At 42.3% G+C, this 17585-nt stretch overlaps 1 protein-coding gene across 5 annotated transcripts in view; it reads left to right on the forward strand.

Annotated features, from left to right (window-relative positions):
* LOC132394509 (hemicentin-1-like) overlaps positions 1-17585 on the forward strand; it is a 112784-nt gene that overhangs the window by 67027 nt on the left and 28172 nt on the right. For 4 of the 5 annotated variants that reach the window (XM_059970763.1, XM_059970764.1, XM_059970765.1 and 1 more), the window contains one exon: positions 2702-2812. Coding sequence is in view for 1 of the 5 variants with exons in the window: in XM_059970766.1 (XP_059826749.1) it covers positions 2702-2812; positions 14841-14945 (216 nt within the window). In the remaining 4 variants the exon portion in view is untranslated. Of the gene's footprint in view, positions 1-2701; positions 2813-14840; positions 14946-17585 lie in introns of those variants that run through there. The other variant, XM_059970766.1, reaches the window with a different exon arrangement.

Below are 17585 nucleotides of genomic sequence, written 5' to 3' on the forward strand. Positions count from 1 at the left end.
GATAGGGTCTGATTAGGAACAGTCAACATGGATTTGTGCATGGAAGGTCATGTTTGACAAATCTTATTGAATTTTTTGAAGAGGTTACCAGGAAAGTTGACGAGGGTTAAGCAGTGGATGTTGTCTATATGGACTTCAGTAAGGCCTTTGGCAAGGTTCCACACGGAAGGTTAGTTAGGAAGGTTCAATTGTTAGGTATTAATAATGAAGAATTAAAATGGATTCAACAGTGGCTGGATGGGAGATGCCAGAGAGTAGTGGTAGATAACTGTTTGTCAGGTTGGAGGCTGGTGACTAGTGGTGTGCCTCAGGGATCTGTACTGGGTCCAATGTTGTTTGTCATATGCATTAATGATCTGGATGATGGGGTGGTAAATTGGATTAGTACGTATGCGGATGATACTAAGGTAGGTGGCGATGTGGATAATGAAGTAGGCTTTCAAAGTTTGCAGAGAGATTTAGGCCAGTTGGAAGAGTGGGCTGAGTGATGGCAGATGGAGTTTAATGCTGACAAGTGTGAGGTGCTACATTTTGGTAGGAATAATCCAAATAGAGCATACATGGTAAATGGCAGGGCATTGAAGAATGCAGTAGAACAGAGTGATCTAGGGATAATGGTGCATAGTTCCCTGAAGGTAGAATCTCATGTGGATAGGGTGGTGAAGAAAGTTTTTGGTATGTTGGCCTTTATAAATCAGAGCATTAAGTATAGGAGTTTGGATGTAATGTTAAAATTGTACAAGGCATTGTTAAGGCCAAATTTGGAGTATTGTGTACAGTTCTGGTCACTGAATTATAGGAAAGATGTCAACAAAATAGAGAGGATACAGAGAAAATTTACTAGAATGTTACCTGGGTTTCAGCACCTAAGTTACAGGGAAAGATTGAACAAGTTAGGTCTTTATTCTTTGGAGCATAGAAGGTTGAGGGGGGACTGCAGGGAAGAAGTCATCTCTCTGACAAAGGAGCTGGTTGTGGATTACAGGAAGAATGGAGACAGGACAACCCCTATTGACATCAATGGGTCTGGGGTTGAGAGGGTAAACAGCTTTAAGTTCCTTGGCATCCACATCACCAAGGACCTCACGTGATCTGTACACACCAGATGTGTGGTGAAAAAGGCACAACAGCACTCCTTTTACCTCAAGGAAGTTCGGTATGGGCCCCCAAATCAAAGCCTAGTATTGGAACTATACCTCCCTTAATCGCAGGACTCTGCAGAGAGTAGTGCGGACAGCTCAACACATCTGTAGTTGTGAACTTCCCGTGATTCAGGACATTTACAAGGACAGGTGTGTTAAAAAGGCCCGTAGGATCATTGGGGACCTGAATCACTCCAACCACAATCTACTCCAGTTGCTACCATTTGGAAAATCATACTGCAACATAAAAGCCAGGACCAACAGGCTCCAGGACAGCTTCTTCCACCAGGCCATCATACTGATGAACTCACACTGTTTGCAGTGTACTCTATATCATACTGACTGTTCTATTTATTATAAATTACTATGATTGCATATTGCACATTTAGTCAGAGATGTAACGTAAAGATGTTTAATCCGCATCTATGTGAAGGATGTAAAATATAAGGTCAAGTCAAGTCAGCGGATCAGGTAGCATCTGTGGAGGCAAAGGGACAGTCAATGTTTCAAGCCCAGACCTTGTATCAGGACTGAGAGTGTAAAGGGTAGATAACCAGTATAAATAGGAGGGATTGAGATGAGTGATAGGTGGATACAGTTGAGGAGGGCTTGAAGTGCAGATACAGTCAGTTTGGGTAGGGTTAATACCTTTCAAGCATTAGGCTTTTGAGCAAGATGCGATAACTATATTCATCCTACTTCTGGTGTTCCCACACTGATGGTCTCACTATTTATTGCTATCTATTTATATTTGCATTTGCATAGTTTGTTGTCCATTGATCCTGTTTACAGTTACTGTTCTGTAGATGTGCTAAGTATGCCTGCAGAAGAAATCTCAGGGTTGTATGTGGTGACATATATTTACTCTGATAATACATTTTACTTTGAACGTTTAGGGAAGGGTGGACACAGGGTCATGGGTCCTTTCTCACATACCCTTCCTTACAACCTCCCTCTCCACTAGCTCCCTGTTACCTGGTTTGTTTTTCCTTCCCCATATGGCTTCATCCATTTTTTTATCCACATATTCAACTAATCAGGCTCCTTGATCTGATTTGTTCATTATCCACTCCTAATATGGTTCTACTTAATTCCTTTCTATTTTGTCAGATTACATAATCCACAGCCTTTCGTTGTTTTCACCTACCACATTCCAGCCTTTGTCACTATCCCCACTGTTCCCTCCCACACCTGGACTCACTTATCATGTTCCAGCTCCTGCTTCACCTTTCCTTTCACTTCTTTATACTGGCTATCTTCCTGTTGCACTCTCAGTCCTGATGCAGGGTCTCATTCCAAAATAATGTCTATTCCTTTGCCCCAAAGGATGCGCCCTGTCCCATGGAGAGTTTCTCCAGTATCTTGTTTTGTTCCAGACTCCAGCATCTGCAATCTCTTTTGTGTCCCCAAAAGTTAGGAAGACTGGGCAGGGATTGGCACTGCCTGTTCCCTGCAGGAGATAGTTGAAAAGTTTGATTGTTGCAACATTCAGCAGCCTGCACGGCATTTCTCTGGTGTGTGTTACATGTTTGCTTATTTAAATTTATCTTACATTGCAGGCTTTTCTAAGAAGGACGATGCAGCTGCTGCTGTGGGGATTGTAGCACTGCTGGGAATAGTATTTACCAGTTTGTGCATCTTCATTTGCTGGAAGAATAACACAGACCAAGGTATCTGTCATTGTCTAAATTATTTGGGTATAAATTGCATGTGCCTCCAAATAAACCGTGACTTAATTTAACAAAAACATGATGGAAAGTAAAAATGTGAATGATCATCACAATTGTATCACTGAGGGATGCAATTCTCCTGTGTTTTTACCCATTTATGAAGTGCTGCTTTGCAGAATCAGGTTTAATATGACTGGCATATATTGTGGAAATTGACATTTTGTAGCAGCAATGCATAATTTAAGAAATGATAAATTACAGTGAGAAATAAAAAAAAAGTAAGTAGTACAAAAGGAGAGCAAAAAACAGGTACTATCCATGTGTTCGGTGACCGTTCAGAAATCTGATGGTGGAGGGGAAGAAGCTGTTCCTGAAATGCTGACTGTATGTCTTTAGGCTCCTGTACCTCCTTGATGGCAGCAATGAGAAGAGCACTGGGTGATGGGGTTCCTTAATGACGGATGCTGCCTTCTGCAGTCATTGCCTTTTGAAAGTGTCTTTGACGCATTGCACATGATGGAGCTGGCTCACTTTACAAATTAATGCAGCTTTTTCTGATCCTGTTCAGTGGCTCCTCTGTACCAGTGGTTCCTGATGCAACCAGTTAGCATGCTATCCACGGTCCACCTGTGGAAATTTGTGAGCATCTTTGATGATATACCAAGTCTCCTCAACTCTGAATAAAATACTGCATTCTTTGTAATTGCATCCAAGATGTTGGACCCAGGATAGATAGATCTTCAGAGATGTTGACACACAGGAACCTGAAACTGCTTACCTTTTCCACTAATGATCCCTTGATGGGAACTGGAGTATGTTGCCCCAGCTTCTCTTTCCTGAAGACCACAATAATTCCTTGGTGTTACTGATGTGACTGCAAGGATTTTACTGTAACACCACACTTTGACCTCCTCCCAACCCCGCAGGATCCCAAACCACTCTGCCGGCCAGCCTCCTGCATCTCTTTGTGCGTGTCTCCTCTCTTCATCCCCATCACGCCTTCTGGCCAAAGCCCGTGCAAACCAACAGCTCTCAGATACACAGGAAAGAATAACATCTCTCCCAATGGTTACCAACTGAATTCCAAAGTCCCATTATCTGTAGTTATAATCTAAAACGTGCTGCTACAAAGAACCCATTACCTCAGCAATTAATGTTATAGAGAAGCCGTTTTGTTAGCCTTAGCATTTAACATGAAAAATAAACCCTTACACTTGCTTTCATGTTTCATCTTTTCCCTTCTAATGATTTTTAGTTGCTCCCTGTAGGTTTTAAAAACTTCCCAATCCTCTTTTTTTCCCACTAATTTTTGCTTTGTTATATGGCCCTTTTTTTGCTTTTACAATGGCTTTGACTTCCCTTGTCAGCTATGGTGTACAATTTTACCATTTGACTATTTCTTCATTTTTTGGAATACATGCATCCTGCACCTTCCTCATTTTTCCCAGAAACATACGCTTCCAATTTACTTTGATCTCACATGGTCTGTACACACTGGCTGGGTGGTGAAAAAGGCACAACAGCGCCTCTTTCACCTCATACAGTTGAGGAATTTTGGTATGGGCCCCCAAATCCCAAGAACTTTCTACAGGGACACAACTGAGAGCATCCTGACTGGCTGCATCACTGCTTGGTATTGGAACTGTGCCTCCCTCAATCACAGGACTCTGCAGAGAGTGGTGTGGACAGCCCAGCGCATCTGTAGGTGTGAACTTCCCATGATTCAGGATATTTACAAGGACAGGTGTGTAAAAACAGCCGATAGTGTCATTGGGGATCCAAGTCACCCCAACCACAATCTGTTCCAGCTGCTACCATCTGGGAAGCAGTACCGCTGCATAAAAGCCAGGAACAACAGGCTCTGGGACAGCTTCTTCCGCCAGGCCATCAGACTGATGAATTCACAGTGACTTCAGAGCACTGTATATTACATTGACTGTTCTATTTATTATAAATTACCATGATTACACATTGCACATTTAGTCAGAGATGTAACATAAAGATTTTTACTCCTCATGTATGTGAAGGATGTAAGAAATGAAGTTAATTCAATTCAATTCATACCACTGTAATTTCCTTTACTTCACTGAAATACTGCTACATCAGACTTTACTTCCTCCCTATCAAATTTCAAGTTGATCTCAATCATATTGTGATCACTGGTTTTGAAGGTTTTTTTTTACCTTAAGCTCTGTAATTGCATCAGGTTCATTACTTAACACACAATCCAGCATTGCTGATCTCCCAATAGGCGCAAGACAAGCTGCTCTAAAAAGCCATCTCTTATCATTCAACAGTCACACTCTTGAGATCCATTACCAACCTGATTTTCCCCGTTCGACTTGCATTTTAAAATCTCTCCTGACTATAATAACATTGCCCTTTAGACATACCTTTTCTATTTCCTGTTGTAATCTGTGATCCACCTCCTAGCCACTGTTGGGAGGCCTGTATATAACTGCCATCAACGTCCTTTTACCTTTGCAGTTTCTTAACTCAACCCACAAGGATTCAACATCTTCTGATCTTCTGTTACATCTTTCTACTGATTTGATGCCATTCTTTACCAGTAGAGCCACACCACCCCCTCTGCCTACCTTCCTCTTCCTCCAATATAAAGTGTAACCTTGGATATTCAGCTCCCATCTACAACCATCCTTCAGCCATGATTCAGTGATGGCCACAACATCATACCTGACAATCTGTAATAGTGCAACAAGATCATGCACCTTATTTCTTATACTACGTGCATTTAGATACAGCACCTTGAGTATCGCATTTGCTATCCTTTCTAATTCTGCATCCGTAATGATTTGATACTCAGACTGTTGGCTGTAACTAAATCCCATCACCTACCTGCCCTTCCAGACAGTCTGACTGCATGCTATCTTTTTTACCATCTGTCCTATCCTGAGTCCCTTCACTCCAGTGCACACCCCTTGCCAAATTAGCTTAAATCCTCCCCAACAGCTCTAACAAACCTGCACGCGAGATTATTGGTCCCCCCTATGTTCAGGTGCAACCCATCACCTTTGAACAAGTCATACCTTCCCCAGAAGAGAGCCCAATGATCCAAGAACCTGAAGCCCTGCTCCCTGCATCAGCTTCTCAGCCACGCATTTAACTGCCAAATCATCCTGTTTCTGCCCTCACTGGCATGTGGCACAGGCAGCAAACCAGAAATTACTACCCAGGAGGTCCTGCTTCTTAGCTTTCTACCTAGCTCTCTAAATTCTCTTTTCAGGACTTCATCGCTTTTCCTTCCTATGTCATTGGTACCAATATATGCCAAGATATGCAGCTGCTCCCCCTCTGTCTCCAGAATTTTATGGACGTGATGCATGACATCCCTGACCCTGTCACCTGAGAGGCAACATACCTTCCAGGTGTCCCGTTCACATTCACGGAATCTCCTGTATGTTCCTCTCACTGTTGAGTTCCCTATCACTACTGCTCCCTTCTTCTCTCTTTTTCCTTCTGTATTGTGGATCCATGCTCAGTGCCTATAACCCAGTCGCCATGGCATTCTCTCAGGAGGTCATTACTCACAAAAGTATCCAAAGTGGTATACTTGTTGTTGAGGGGAATGGCCACAGGGGTGCTCTCCTCTAACTGCCTATTTCCATTTCTCCTGACAGTCACCCAGCTACTCATCTCCTGCAACTTCGGGGTGACTACTTCCCTGTAACTTTGATCAATTCTCTCCTCACTCTACCATACAAGCTGAAGGTCATCCAGTTACTGCTCCAGATCTATAATGTGGTCTCCAAGGAGCTGCAGCTGGATGCACTTCATGCAGATGTAGTTCCCTGGGAGACTCTGGGTCTCCCCGTTCTCCAATATCCCGCACGAAGAGCACACCACAGCTATTTAAATGGTACAGTAAGAGAGAGAAAAAAAAACAAAAAGGAAACATTAACAGATGCTTTACACAGAGCCAATGACTGTTCCAAGCCGAAGCCGCTTTTGAGCCAAAGCCTGTTGCTTCTACTCTTGCAGCTGGCCTATTCCCGACAATGGCTGCTCCGCTTATCTCTTCTGGAGTTTTATTTAGTATTGCCAGGTGTTCGAGAAATCGATGTTCATACTCTCAGGTTGGTGGCTACCCAAATGGAACACAACCTGCGTTTTTCCTCCCACCTGAGTGTGGTCTCATCGCAACAGTAGAAGAGGCCATGGATTGACATCGGAATGGGACTAGGACATGGAATTAAAATGGGTGGTTACTGGGAGATCCCACTTCTTGTGCCAGACTGAGTGTAGGTACTTGGTGAGGCAGTCTCCCAATCTATGTTGGGTCTCTCCAATACACTGAAGGCCACACCAGGAGCACCATGCGTTGCCTCACCTGGGGGTCTGAATGGTAGTGGGGGAGGAGGTGAAGGGGCAGGTGTCACACTTGATGTGCTTGCATGGTTAAGTGTCGGGAGGGAGATCAGTGGAGAGGGACGAATGGACAAAGTTGCATAGGGAGCAATCCCTGTGGAAAGAAGAAGGTGGGGAGGGGAGGGGAGGGGAAGTCATGCTTGGTGGTGGCTTCCCTTCCTCCTCCATCAATACTGCCATCTACTGAATCTCTTCCATTACACGCACATCTGCTCTCTCCCCATCCTCCTGCCACCCTACCAGGGATATGGTTCCACTTGTCCTCACCTACCACCTCAGCAGCCTCTACGTTCAACACACAATGCTTCACAACTTCCACCATCTCCAACAGGATCCCAGCATCAAGCTTGTGTTTATGATTACATGAACATCGATTTCTCGAATTTCCGGTAGTGCCCAACTCTCCTTCACCATTCCCCATTCCCTTTTCCCTTTTTCACCGTATCTCCTTACCTGTCAATTTCCTCCCTCTGGTACTTCACCCACTTTTCTTTCTTCCATGGCCATCAGTCCTCTCCTAAGATACTCCCCCTTCTCCAGCCCTGTATCTCTTTCAACCATCAACTTCCCATCTCTTTACTTCATCCCTACCGCTCCTGGTTTCACCTATCACCATGTTTCTTTCTCTCTCTCTCTCTCTCTCCTGCTCCCCTACCTTTTAAATCTACTCCTCATCCTTTTTTCTCCAGTCTTACCGAAGAGTCTCATCCTGAAATATGGACTGGCCTGCTGAGTTTCTCCAACATTTTGTATGTGCTGTTTTTCCTCTTTTAAAACCATTCTGTTATTGATTTACTTCTGTCTTTTGGATCATTGTCTTGTTGCATTATCCAACTTCTATTAAGCTTCAGGTGACAGACTGCTACCATGACATTCTAGTGTAAAATGACTTGATACAATTTTCAATTCATTGTTCCTTCAATGATTGCAAGCTGCCAGTCCCTGAGGCAGCAAAGCAACTCCAAACCATGATGCTCCTTCCACCATGCTTCGCAGTTGCGATGAGGTTCTGGTGTTGTGTGCAGTGACATTTTTCCTCCAAACATAGCAATGTGCATTTCTGCCAATAAGTTCAGCTGTTGTTTCATCTGTGCATGGAACATTGTCCCAGAAGCATTGTAGAATATCTAAGTGGTCTTTTGTAAACTTGAGATGTGCATTAATTTTTTTTTTTTTGGAGAGCAGTAGTTTCCTCCATGGTGTCCTTCCATGAATGTCATTCAGTGTTTTTCTTATCACCATCATCAGCAATCACTCACAGTAGAGTATGATTCTTCTCCTGGTGGTTGACCTGGTCACTTGTGGTTCTTGAGGTGACTGAAGAGGCCAATCCAAAACCCACAAGTCCTATTGCCGTGTTCGCAGATGCAGGTTATTGAGGTGGTAGTGGATATTACTGGGTGTGCCTTTCCCAGTCTCTCCTTACATTGAAGCCACTTAGTCTCAGTGGCACGGTGGAGGTATTCTTAGAGCTGTGCAGTCCTTCTTATAGACAGTCCTTCTCCACCTTTTCCTATCCTGTGCTGATTTCTCCCATTCATTCATGTTGATGTGGCACTTCCTCAGATACATCTTGATATTCTCCTTGAACCATTTTTTTGTGCCCTCCAAGAGTGCACTTTGCATCCTTGAATTGACTGAACAGGAATTGTTTAGGGATGCGAGAGCCAGGCATGTGGATGATGTGGCCAACCCATCGCAATTGGTGTTGAGTCATGATTGCGGCTATGGAGTTAATGTTAGCTTCCTTCTGGATACTGGAGTTCGTACACTTGTTCCCCAGCTAACTCTTAGAATCTTTCTGAGGCATCTTTGATGGAAAGTTTCTAAGGATTTTATGAGCCTGCTGCATGTTGTCCATGATTCCACTCATATAGCAAGGAGGGGAGGACTGTAGCTTTACAGACCAGAAGCTTAGTGTTGGTCTTAATATCCTGATCTTCAAATCCCCATTTCTCAGCCTGGCAAAAGTTCCACTCACACAGCCTGTTCTGCAATTTATTTCGAGATGAATGTTGACTCGAAGAAAGAAGGTTGCCAAGATCTGGGAAATGATCAGTGCTCTCCAGAGGGATGTCGTCAACTTGGGCGGTTGGAGGTTTAGGAGTTTGATCTGGAACAGGTTGGTGGAAGACTTGGGTTTTCTTGATGTTTAGATCAAGTCATAGGAGCATGCATGCTCTGGCAAAAGCATCCATTATGCACTGCAAGTCCACCTCAGAGTGAGCTACAAAGGCATTGTCATCTGCATATTGACGCACTATGATGGAAGTAGTAGACACCTTGCTCTTTGCCTTGAACCTGTTAAGGTTAAAGAGCCCCCCCCCCCATCTGTCTATAGAGGATCTGGACCCCTTCTGGGAGGTTTTGGCTTATGAGGTGAAGAATAGTTGCAATTAAAACAACAAACAGTTGCGCCCCATTTGATCCCAGATTCAACTTTAAAAGGTGCTGTCCCAGAGTTCTGATGACTGTTACACCCATATCATTGGCTAAGAGCTGTGGATCTTGAGATATTTCTCCAGGCACTTGATTTTGGATAGTACTTGCCAAAGGGCAGGACGATCGACAGAGTCAAATGCATTTGTAAGGTTTATGAAACCCATATAAAGTGGGAGATTTTGTTCCCGGGTTTCTCCTGCAATTGACATGCTGTGAAAAACATTCTCTGGCTGGACGGAAGCCACTGAGACTCAGGTAGGAGATCCAAGCATCAAGGATGATGGTCCTCAGAATGGTCCAGTGTGCTTCAATGTCCTCTAGATACTGCTTTGGGAGCCTGGAAATGTTGTACCTTCACTCTGTCTTTTAGGCTCTTAATGTTGAATCTGGGACGGCTCAGCTTCTTTTGCACTCTGCTCTTCCACATGATGTTGATGGTCATTTTTGAGCGAATAAGCTGATGGTCTTTCTAGCAATCATCAGCACTGATCATGGCTCTTGTATTCTCTACGTCTCTGTGATCCCTTCTCTGAAAAATGGCATAATCTACAAGATGCCAAGTCTTTGAATGGGGATGTATCCACAAAGTTTTACCTTGTATCTCTGACGGAACAGGGTGTTGACGATGGTCAGGTCATGTTCAGCACACTTGGAGAAGAAGAGCAATCCACTGGAGATGATGTTGCCAACACTTTTCTTCCCAGTTGTGCCTTCTTAGGAGTTGCTGCCCCTGTCTACTCTAGCATTGAAGTCTCCAAGGAGAATGATCTTATCTTCCTTGGGAATATCTGATAGTACGTGGTCTAGGTCAGTGCAGGTCTTCTTACCATCGTCTGCTGAATCTAGGGTTGGAGCGTAGACACTCACAGCTCTACCTATTTGGTTGTTAGCAAGCTTAAGGTGAATAGTCATGAGGCATTTATTGATGCCAACTGGCAATTTGGAGAGTTGACTGATGATGCTGTTCTTCATGGTGAATTCAGCTCCATAAATTCTGGATTCATCTGCTGATTTCCCCTTCCAGAAAAGGTGTATCCATCCTTCTCCTCTGTCAATTGTCCTTCCTTGGCCAATCGTGTTTCAAATAGGGCAGCAAAGTCAATTTGGAATCTTCTCAGCTCTCTTGAGATGATCGCACTATGTCTTTCAGGATGATGGCTTGTTTCACTGTGCATAAGAGAACGCACATTCCAGGCTCCGAAATTAATTTGCTTTTGTTTCAGACCGCAGTTTGGTGATCCCACTGGATGTGGTAACCCGGTCAGGAGAGAGGAGGCAGGCTTTTTTTCTTGCAGGTTGAGGGTGGGGTGGGCTGATTGGGTCCTGAATAGTACTGCTCAGTCATGGGTGCAGTTGCCGAAAAGCTCTACCTGCCTCAGTACAAGAGCAAGACGACTTTATCTAACACCCACTGCCTGTGTGTCAGCTTGTGGCTAAGAGCTCCCAGACTTCACTGTCCTGTGCCTGTCAATACTTCCTGATCACCACAGAGCTTTGTCTAAGTTGGTCAATCAGATTACCAAACCAGGAGAAATGCCTGTGCAAGAGGTCTTTTAAGATGGGGAGACTGGGTAGGCCTCATTGGTCCATGATTCCAAAGATGAATTTACCATCATCTTCTGTCTGCTCTACCGCTGAGGTCTTGGTTGGACCATGCTTCATTGGATCCTCCCCCTTGACCTTACTGCCATGGATGACCCTACCAGGAGCTAAGCTCCAGACGGCACTGCTCTCAGGATCACACAAGCCTCTCCAGCATAACAAGGTGGTGGTACCCTGGCAAAATATTTTTAGTGGACACATGATCAGAAGCTTTAGTAAGTTCCAGAAATTTCTGGAGGTCTTTCGCTGCTACTCTGTTGTACTTTTTCACCTCCTTCCGCATTGTACATTGTGCTCTTTGAGTGATTATTGCAGGATGCCCATTCCTTGTAGAGTAGCACAGTACTGTACTGAATTTCCTCCACTTGTAGACGATCTCACTTACTGTGGACTGATGAATACTCAGGACTTTAGCAATTCTTCTTCTAAGGTCCTCTGAAAGTTGTTTTGATCGATAATTGGTGCATGCAAACAGATCTTTCTTGAAAAGAGCAGGCTCTGTTGGTAATCTGACTTTGTGTGACTTTTTTATAGGGCAGAACAGCTGTACAACCTACACCTCCAATCTAATTCTATTGATTGGATCAGCTGGCTCCAAATAGCTTTTGTAGAAGGCATTACCCCTGAGGTTTACGTACTTCTTCCAACAAATACATGTAATATTGGATCTTTTCTCAATAAATAAATGAACAAGTATAATGTTTTTGTGCTATTTATTTAATTGGGTTACCAGTTTTTGGACCTACGTGAAGATCTGATCACACTTTAGGTCATATCTAGGTAGAAATACAGAAAATTGTACAGAGTTCACAAACTTTCTAGCACCACTGGAGGTGTTTTTCAGTCAGCAAACCTCAGCAAATAGTGTGCTACATCAACCGTCTCTGTGGCCTCATTTTTGTGATATATTATCCATCTTGTTGAGCAATCTATGTTGATGTTGTTGGGATTCCTTAATTTCATCAGACAGAATTCACCCAGACTGTTAAGGTGTTAAGGGTTGAGTTTGCTGTCTATGTTACATTGTACATTATTACATTTTGGGAGGTGTTTTTTTTCTTATATACAAACACACACACACACACCCACACACACACACACTTGCCATTTGTTGGTTTTTGGAATAAAGTAATAAAGTGTGCCTTAGAATTAATTACACTCATGTCAATTTTTGTCAACATGCCTACAATGTATGATGTTTGGCTTACGCTGAACATAGCATTTAGTCTGATTGCCAAAACGCTCAGTTTTGGTTTCATCAGATCATAGAACCTTCTTCCAGCTGATTTCAAAGTCTTCCACATGCCTTCTAGCCAAGATTTCATATGAGGTTTTTTTTCAACAGTGGCTTTCTCTTTAACACTGTCTCATAAAGCTGCGGCTGGTGCAGCACCCAGGCAGCAGTTGTATACGCGGTCTCTCCCATCTCAGCTACTGAAGCTTGTAACTCCACCAGTTGTTGGTCTCTCGGTGGCCTCCCTCACTAGACCCCTTTTTCCACAGTCACTCAGTTTTTGAGGATTGCCCACTCTAGTCAGTTTTACAGCTGTGCCATATTCTTTCCATTTCTTAATGATTGATTTAACTGTATTCAGTGACTTGGAGATTCTCTCGTATCCTTCTCCTGACTTGTGCTTTTCAATATCCTTTTCATGGAGTTACTTGGAGTGTTCTTTTGTCGACATGGTGTAGTTTTTGCCAGGACACTAACTCACCAACAGTTGAACCTTCCAGATATAGGTGTATTACAGGTGTATTTTACTACAATCAATTGTAACACCTTCATTGCACACAGGTGATCTCCATGTAACTAATTATGTGACTTCCAAAACCAATGGGCTGCATCAGTGACTTTGCAGAGATCTGTTTTCACTTTGAAATTGAAGTCTTTTTTCTGTTGATCAATGTCAAAAAAGGCAAATTAAATCCACTGTGATTCAATGTTGTAAAATGATGAAAGAGGAATTTTTTTTCTGGGGGGGGGAGGGTAAATACTTTTTATAGGTACTGTATATGTACTTTGATAATAAAGTTACTTTGATCAAGGTAGATCAATTGAATGTTGGGAAGGGTGTGAAAAGACAGACTGTCAATTGCAACCATTCATGGCTTTCTGAAAAATTATTCAGAAATGTCATGGATCAATATCTTTAATTGGATTCTGCATAATATTTGAATATACAGGTTGCTGAGAATAGCGCATAATATGATTAGTAGGAAGCAGCCGGATCTGATGTTCATTTATTAAAACACTATTTCCATGCTAAGGCCTCTTAAACTTGAATGAATGGAAATAGAAAATCTTCCATGGGAGGGGAGAATTTGGGTGAGAGAGCAACACTGGTAATGGGGTCAAATGCTATGGAAGAGGGTTTGAAAATTCTGTGATTATATGAAGAGAGGATCTGTTCCAAGGCTGGAATTGGAGAGGGTGAAATAATGAGTGGGGAAAATGAGTAGACCTCCAGTTTCTTAAGAGCAATTCAACAGTAAATGCAGTAAGAGAGGTGACCTCAGACTGGATGATGGTGGATTCTTTCATCTGGTTCAATGGGTTTACTAGGCAATCTCCAATTTTTACGAAATTGAACAGCACAGCGTTCAGATAGGGCTACTCTAAATTGGACAGCCCAGCATTTGCACAGGTCAGTCTGCACCTTTGCACAGTTAGGATTTCATCTGGGACTAGAATACTGTCTGAACATCTAAACACAATGATGTTCCAATCCTTTGCATCAGGACAGGCTTTACTAGGAGTTGAACAGAATAACTTAATTAATAGAGCATAGAGAAGTAAATCATAGAAATATTATGCCAAACCAGATATACTGGTAATCAACTGGTCAAGTAATTTAACCGCTCTGTCTATACAATGCCCACGTCCTTCCATTTTCCTCATATTCATGTGTCTATCTAAATGTCTCTGATGCATCTGCCTCTGCCATCAGCCCAGGCAGCACATTTCAGGCAGTCACCACTTTCTGTGTAAAACAACAAAATTGCCCTTCACTTCTCCTTTGAAATTGCCCCGTTAACTTAAATGATGCCTTCTGGTTTTAGACACTTCAACCGTGAAAAAAAAGACTCTGGGATTGCTTATTGTTACCACCGGGAATATCATTTCAGTTGCTGCCCTCATGGTATTCAGGATAGTGCAGAGCTGTATTACTATGGATTCATACCTTGTCCCTTAGACAAGTAAACAGTCAGAGTAACATCGAAGGGTGAAGGATTTCTACTGTGCTGTACGATTCTATGTTCTACTAACTGCAGTATGTCTGCCATTTTCATATTTGTGACCTGTAGACAGAAATTTTACAAGTTACCAAATGAAATATGCTTGCAAGAATAACCACAAAGTGCTTTATGTTTCTCCCTGGTCTCTGCATCTGCAGCGATTAGGAGGTAGCTCTCCAAACCTCCTTCAGTTCAGTGCTCAAATGCCAGGTTAATCTCTAACTTGCATTGCCTGATGTTTTGCTGAATATTGCCATTAACTTGACCAACTTCAGTTGCATTTTGTCTTTTGATGCAAGTATTTAATCATTTATGTAGATCTGTTATCCGGGGCTTCAGATGTTTTATTTTAATTTCTAAGGAACTAATTGGATACCCAAAAGGATCTTGATGTTGCGGCCCATCTGTATCACTTGCATAAACTTTATAGTCTTCATTATCATCACTGGTAATGTTTTGTCTTCAGGTATGTATTTGAATTTTATTCTGGAATGAAATAAATAGCTCAGTTGGAACATTGATTGAGATAGATCACCAGCATCTGTAGTCCTCAATACTACAGCCCACTTCCAGGAGCAGGTAAACCTAATAGAGATGTAAACTTTAATGGCTGAATGTCAGTTACACTGTTAGTATGTCTCCCATCCTCAGCACAGTTCATAGGACATAGAACATTACAGCACAGTATAGGTCCTTCTGTCCACGATGTTGTGCTGACCTCTTATCCTACTGTAAGATCAATCTAACCTTTCCCTCCCATGGAGCTTCCACTTTTCTATCATTCATGTGCCTATCTAAAAGTATCTTAAATGTTGCTAACGTATCTGCTTCTACCTCCACCCTTTGAAGCACATTCCATGCACCCACCACTCTGTGTAAACTTAGCTCTGATACCGCCATCCCCTATAATTTCCTCCAATCACCTTAAGATTATGCACCTTGTATTATTCTTTCCCACCCTGGAAATAAGTATCTGGCTGTCAATTGATCCATGCCTCTTATTATCTTGTACTCCTCTATCAAGTAACCTCTCATCCTCCTTCGGTCCAAAGAGAAAAGCCCAAGCTCTCTCATACTTTCCTCATAAGATATGCTCTCCAATTCACTCTGCACCCTCTCTAAAGCTTCCACATCCTTCCTATAAGGAGGTGACCAAAACTCATTAGTGTGGTCCAATCAGGGTTTAATGAACAACACACTATCTGTTCTCTCAACAACCCTATCACTTGCACTGCAACTTTGAGGGATCTATGGATGTTGACCTCAAGATCCCTCTGTCCCTCCAGACTGCTAAGAATTCTGCAATCAATCCTGTATTCTGCCTTCAGATTTGACTTTCCAAAGTGAATCATTTCACACTTCCTGTGGTTGAACTCCATCTGCCATTTCTCTGCCCAGATCTGCATCTTGTCAATGTCTTTCAAGGCTCAAGGAATGGATCCTTACTGTAGTGCAATGTGGGAAAATCTGTAGTCTGTCAGGTTGCTAAGATTTGCTTGAGGGTGTCCTGTGAGGATTTGAAATTGGGGTTGAACTTTCCACCATATTGACTTAAGTGATGTGATTTTTAAAAGTCACATACACCAGAATTCACAGCAACTCAAAGATTGTTGGCTATTAAGCATTGTGGATGGCAGAATTAAGTCACAAATATAAAGTAGTGAAGTAAGAAATTTGCTGATAAACAGATTTCAAATGTGTGTTCATTCACCTTGGACCTAAAAAGGACAGGTCATCCATCTTTCTCACTTCAGCTCTCATCCTCTTTGTCCTGGACAGAGCAAGAACAAACTTCCCTAGTTCTTATCTTCTGTCCACCGACTTCCACATTTGTCGGATCATCTGTTGCAGAGTGCAACAGCTCCAACAAGATCCAACCACCTAACATACAGTATGTACCCCTCTCTTCCTATCAGCATTTTGAAGGGATAACTCGACTACTTCCTTTGTGACTCCCTGGTCAGCTCTTCCTATCCACATCAACCACTGTCCAGAGACTCAAATAATCTTCCCAAGTGAAGATATAGTTGGCTTGTACTTCTTCCAATCTGATGTTCAGACCGTGGTCTCTTTTAAACTGAAGAAACCAATCAGAGATAATCCTTTTGTTCTACCAATCTACCTCCTTCCCTGTTACTTGTTTCTGTCTTTACAGTTCTGACAAGTGTCTTAGTTCTGAAGTGCTAACTTAGCTTCTCTGTCCACAGATGCTGCCAGGTCAGCTAGGAATCTCTAGCTTTTCTCTTTCTATTAACAGCACACAGTAGTTTATAAATGGTAACTAGCTAGAAGCAGCAGAGGTCCAGCACCTGTCAATGGTTGTGGGAAGGGTTCTAGCTTCATCAATCAATTATAAAGTAATGGATTGGTGATCATCAAAATAGATGAGGGGGCATGTTGGAATAATTATACTTGTACTCTGTAAATTATACAGATGGATTGATTGTGGGCAAAAATGGTGTCTATTATGGAAACATATGAAGCCCTATAAGAGGAATCAAAAGGCAAATTACTATCTAAATGGAGATGGATTTTAAATGAATGAAGTACAGAGGAATATAGGTGATCTTATGCATGAATCACAAAAAGTTAGCAGGTGCATGTAGCAAGTAGCATTTTGGTCTTTATTGCAAAGGGGTTTCAGGTTAGAAACAGGGAAATATTGTGAGAATTGTTGTTGGTGAGGCCACAGCAGGAATATTGTGCATAGATTACTTATTTAAGAAAGAGCATACTAACATTAGAGACAGTCCAAAAGAGATTCACTGAGCAAAATACTAGGATGAGAGGGTGGTTTTATAATGAGTGGTTAAAGAAGTTGGATTTGTATTTTTTGAAGTTTAGAAAAATGAGTGGTGATCTTATTGAAATATTTAAGAACCTGCGATTGCATGATATGTTAAACATTTGAGATGTTTCCACTAGTGGGAGGGTCTTTAATGAGAATACATGTTACACTATAACAGTGTGTGTATTTAAAAGTAGCATGAGAATTTTTCCATGCAGAGGGTAGAAAATCTCTGGAATTCTTTTTAGCGTACAGAGTTGTGGATGGTATATCACTGAAATTATTTATGGAAGTGGTAGATAAATTGAGGGCTATGTT

Source organism: Hypanus sabinus, chromosome 5, assembly GCF_030144855.1.
Source record: "Hypanus sabinus isolate sHypSab1 chromosome 5, sHypSab1.hap1, whole genome shotgun sequence".
NCBI lineage: Eukaryota > Metazoa > Chordata > Chondrichthyes > Myliobatiformes > Dasyatidae > Hypanus > Hypanus sabinus.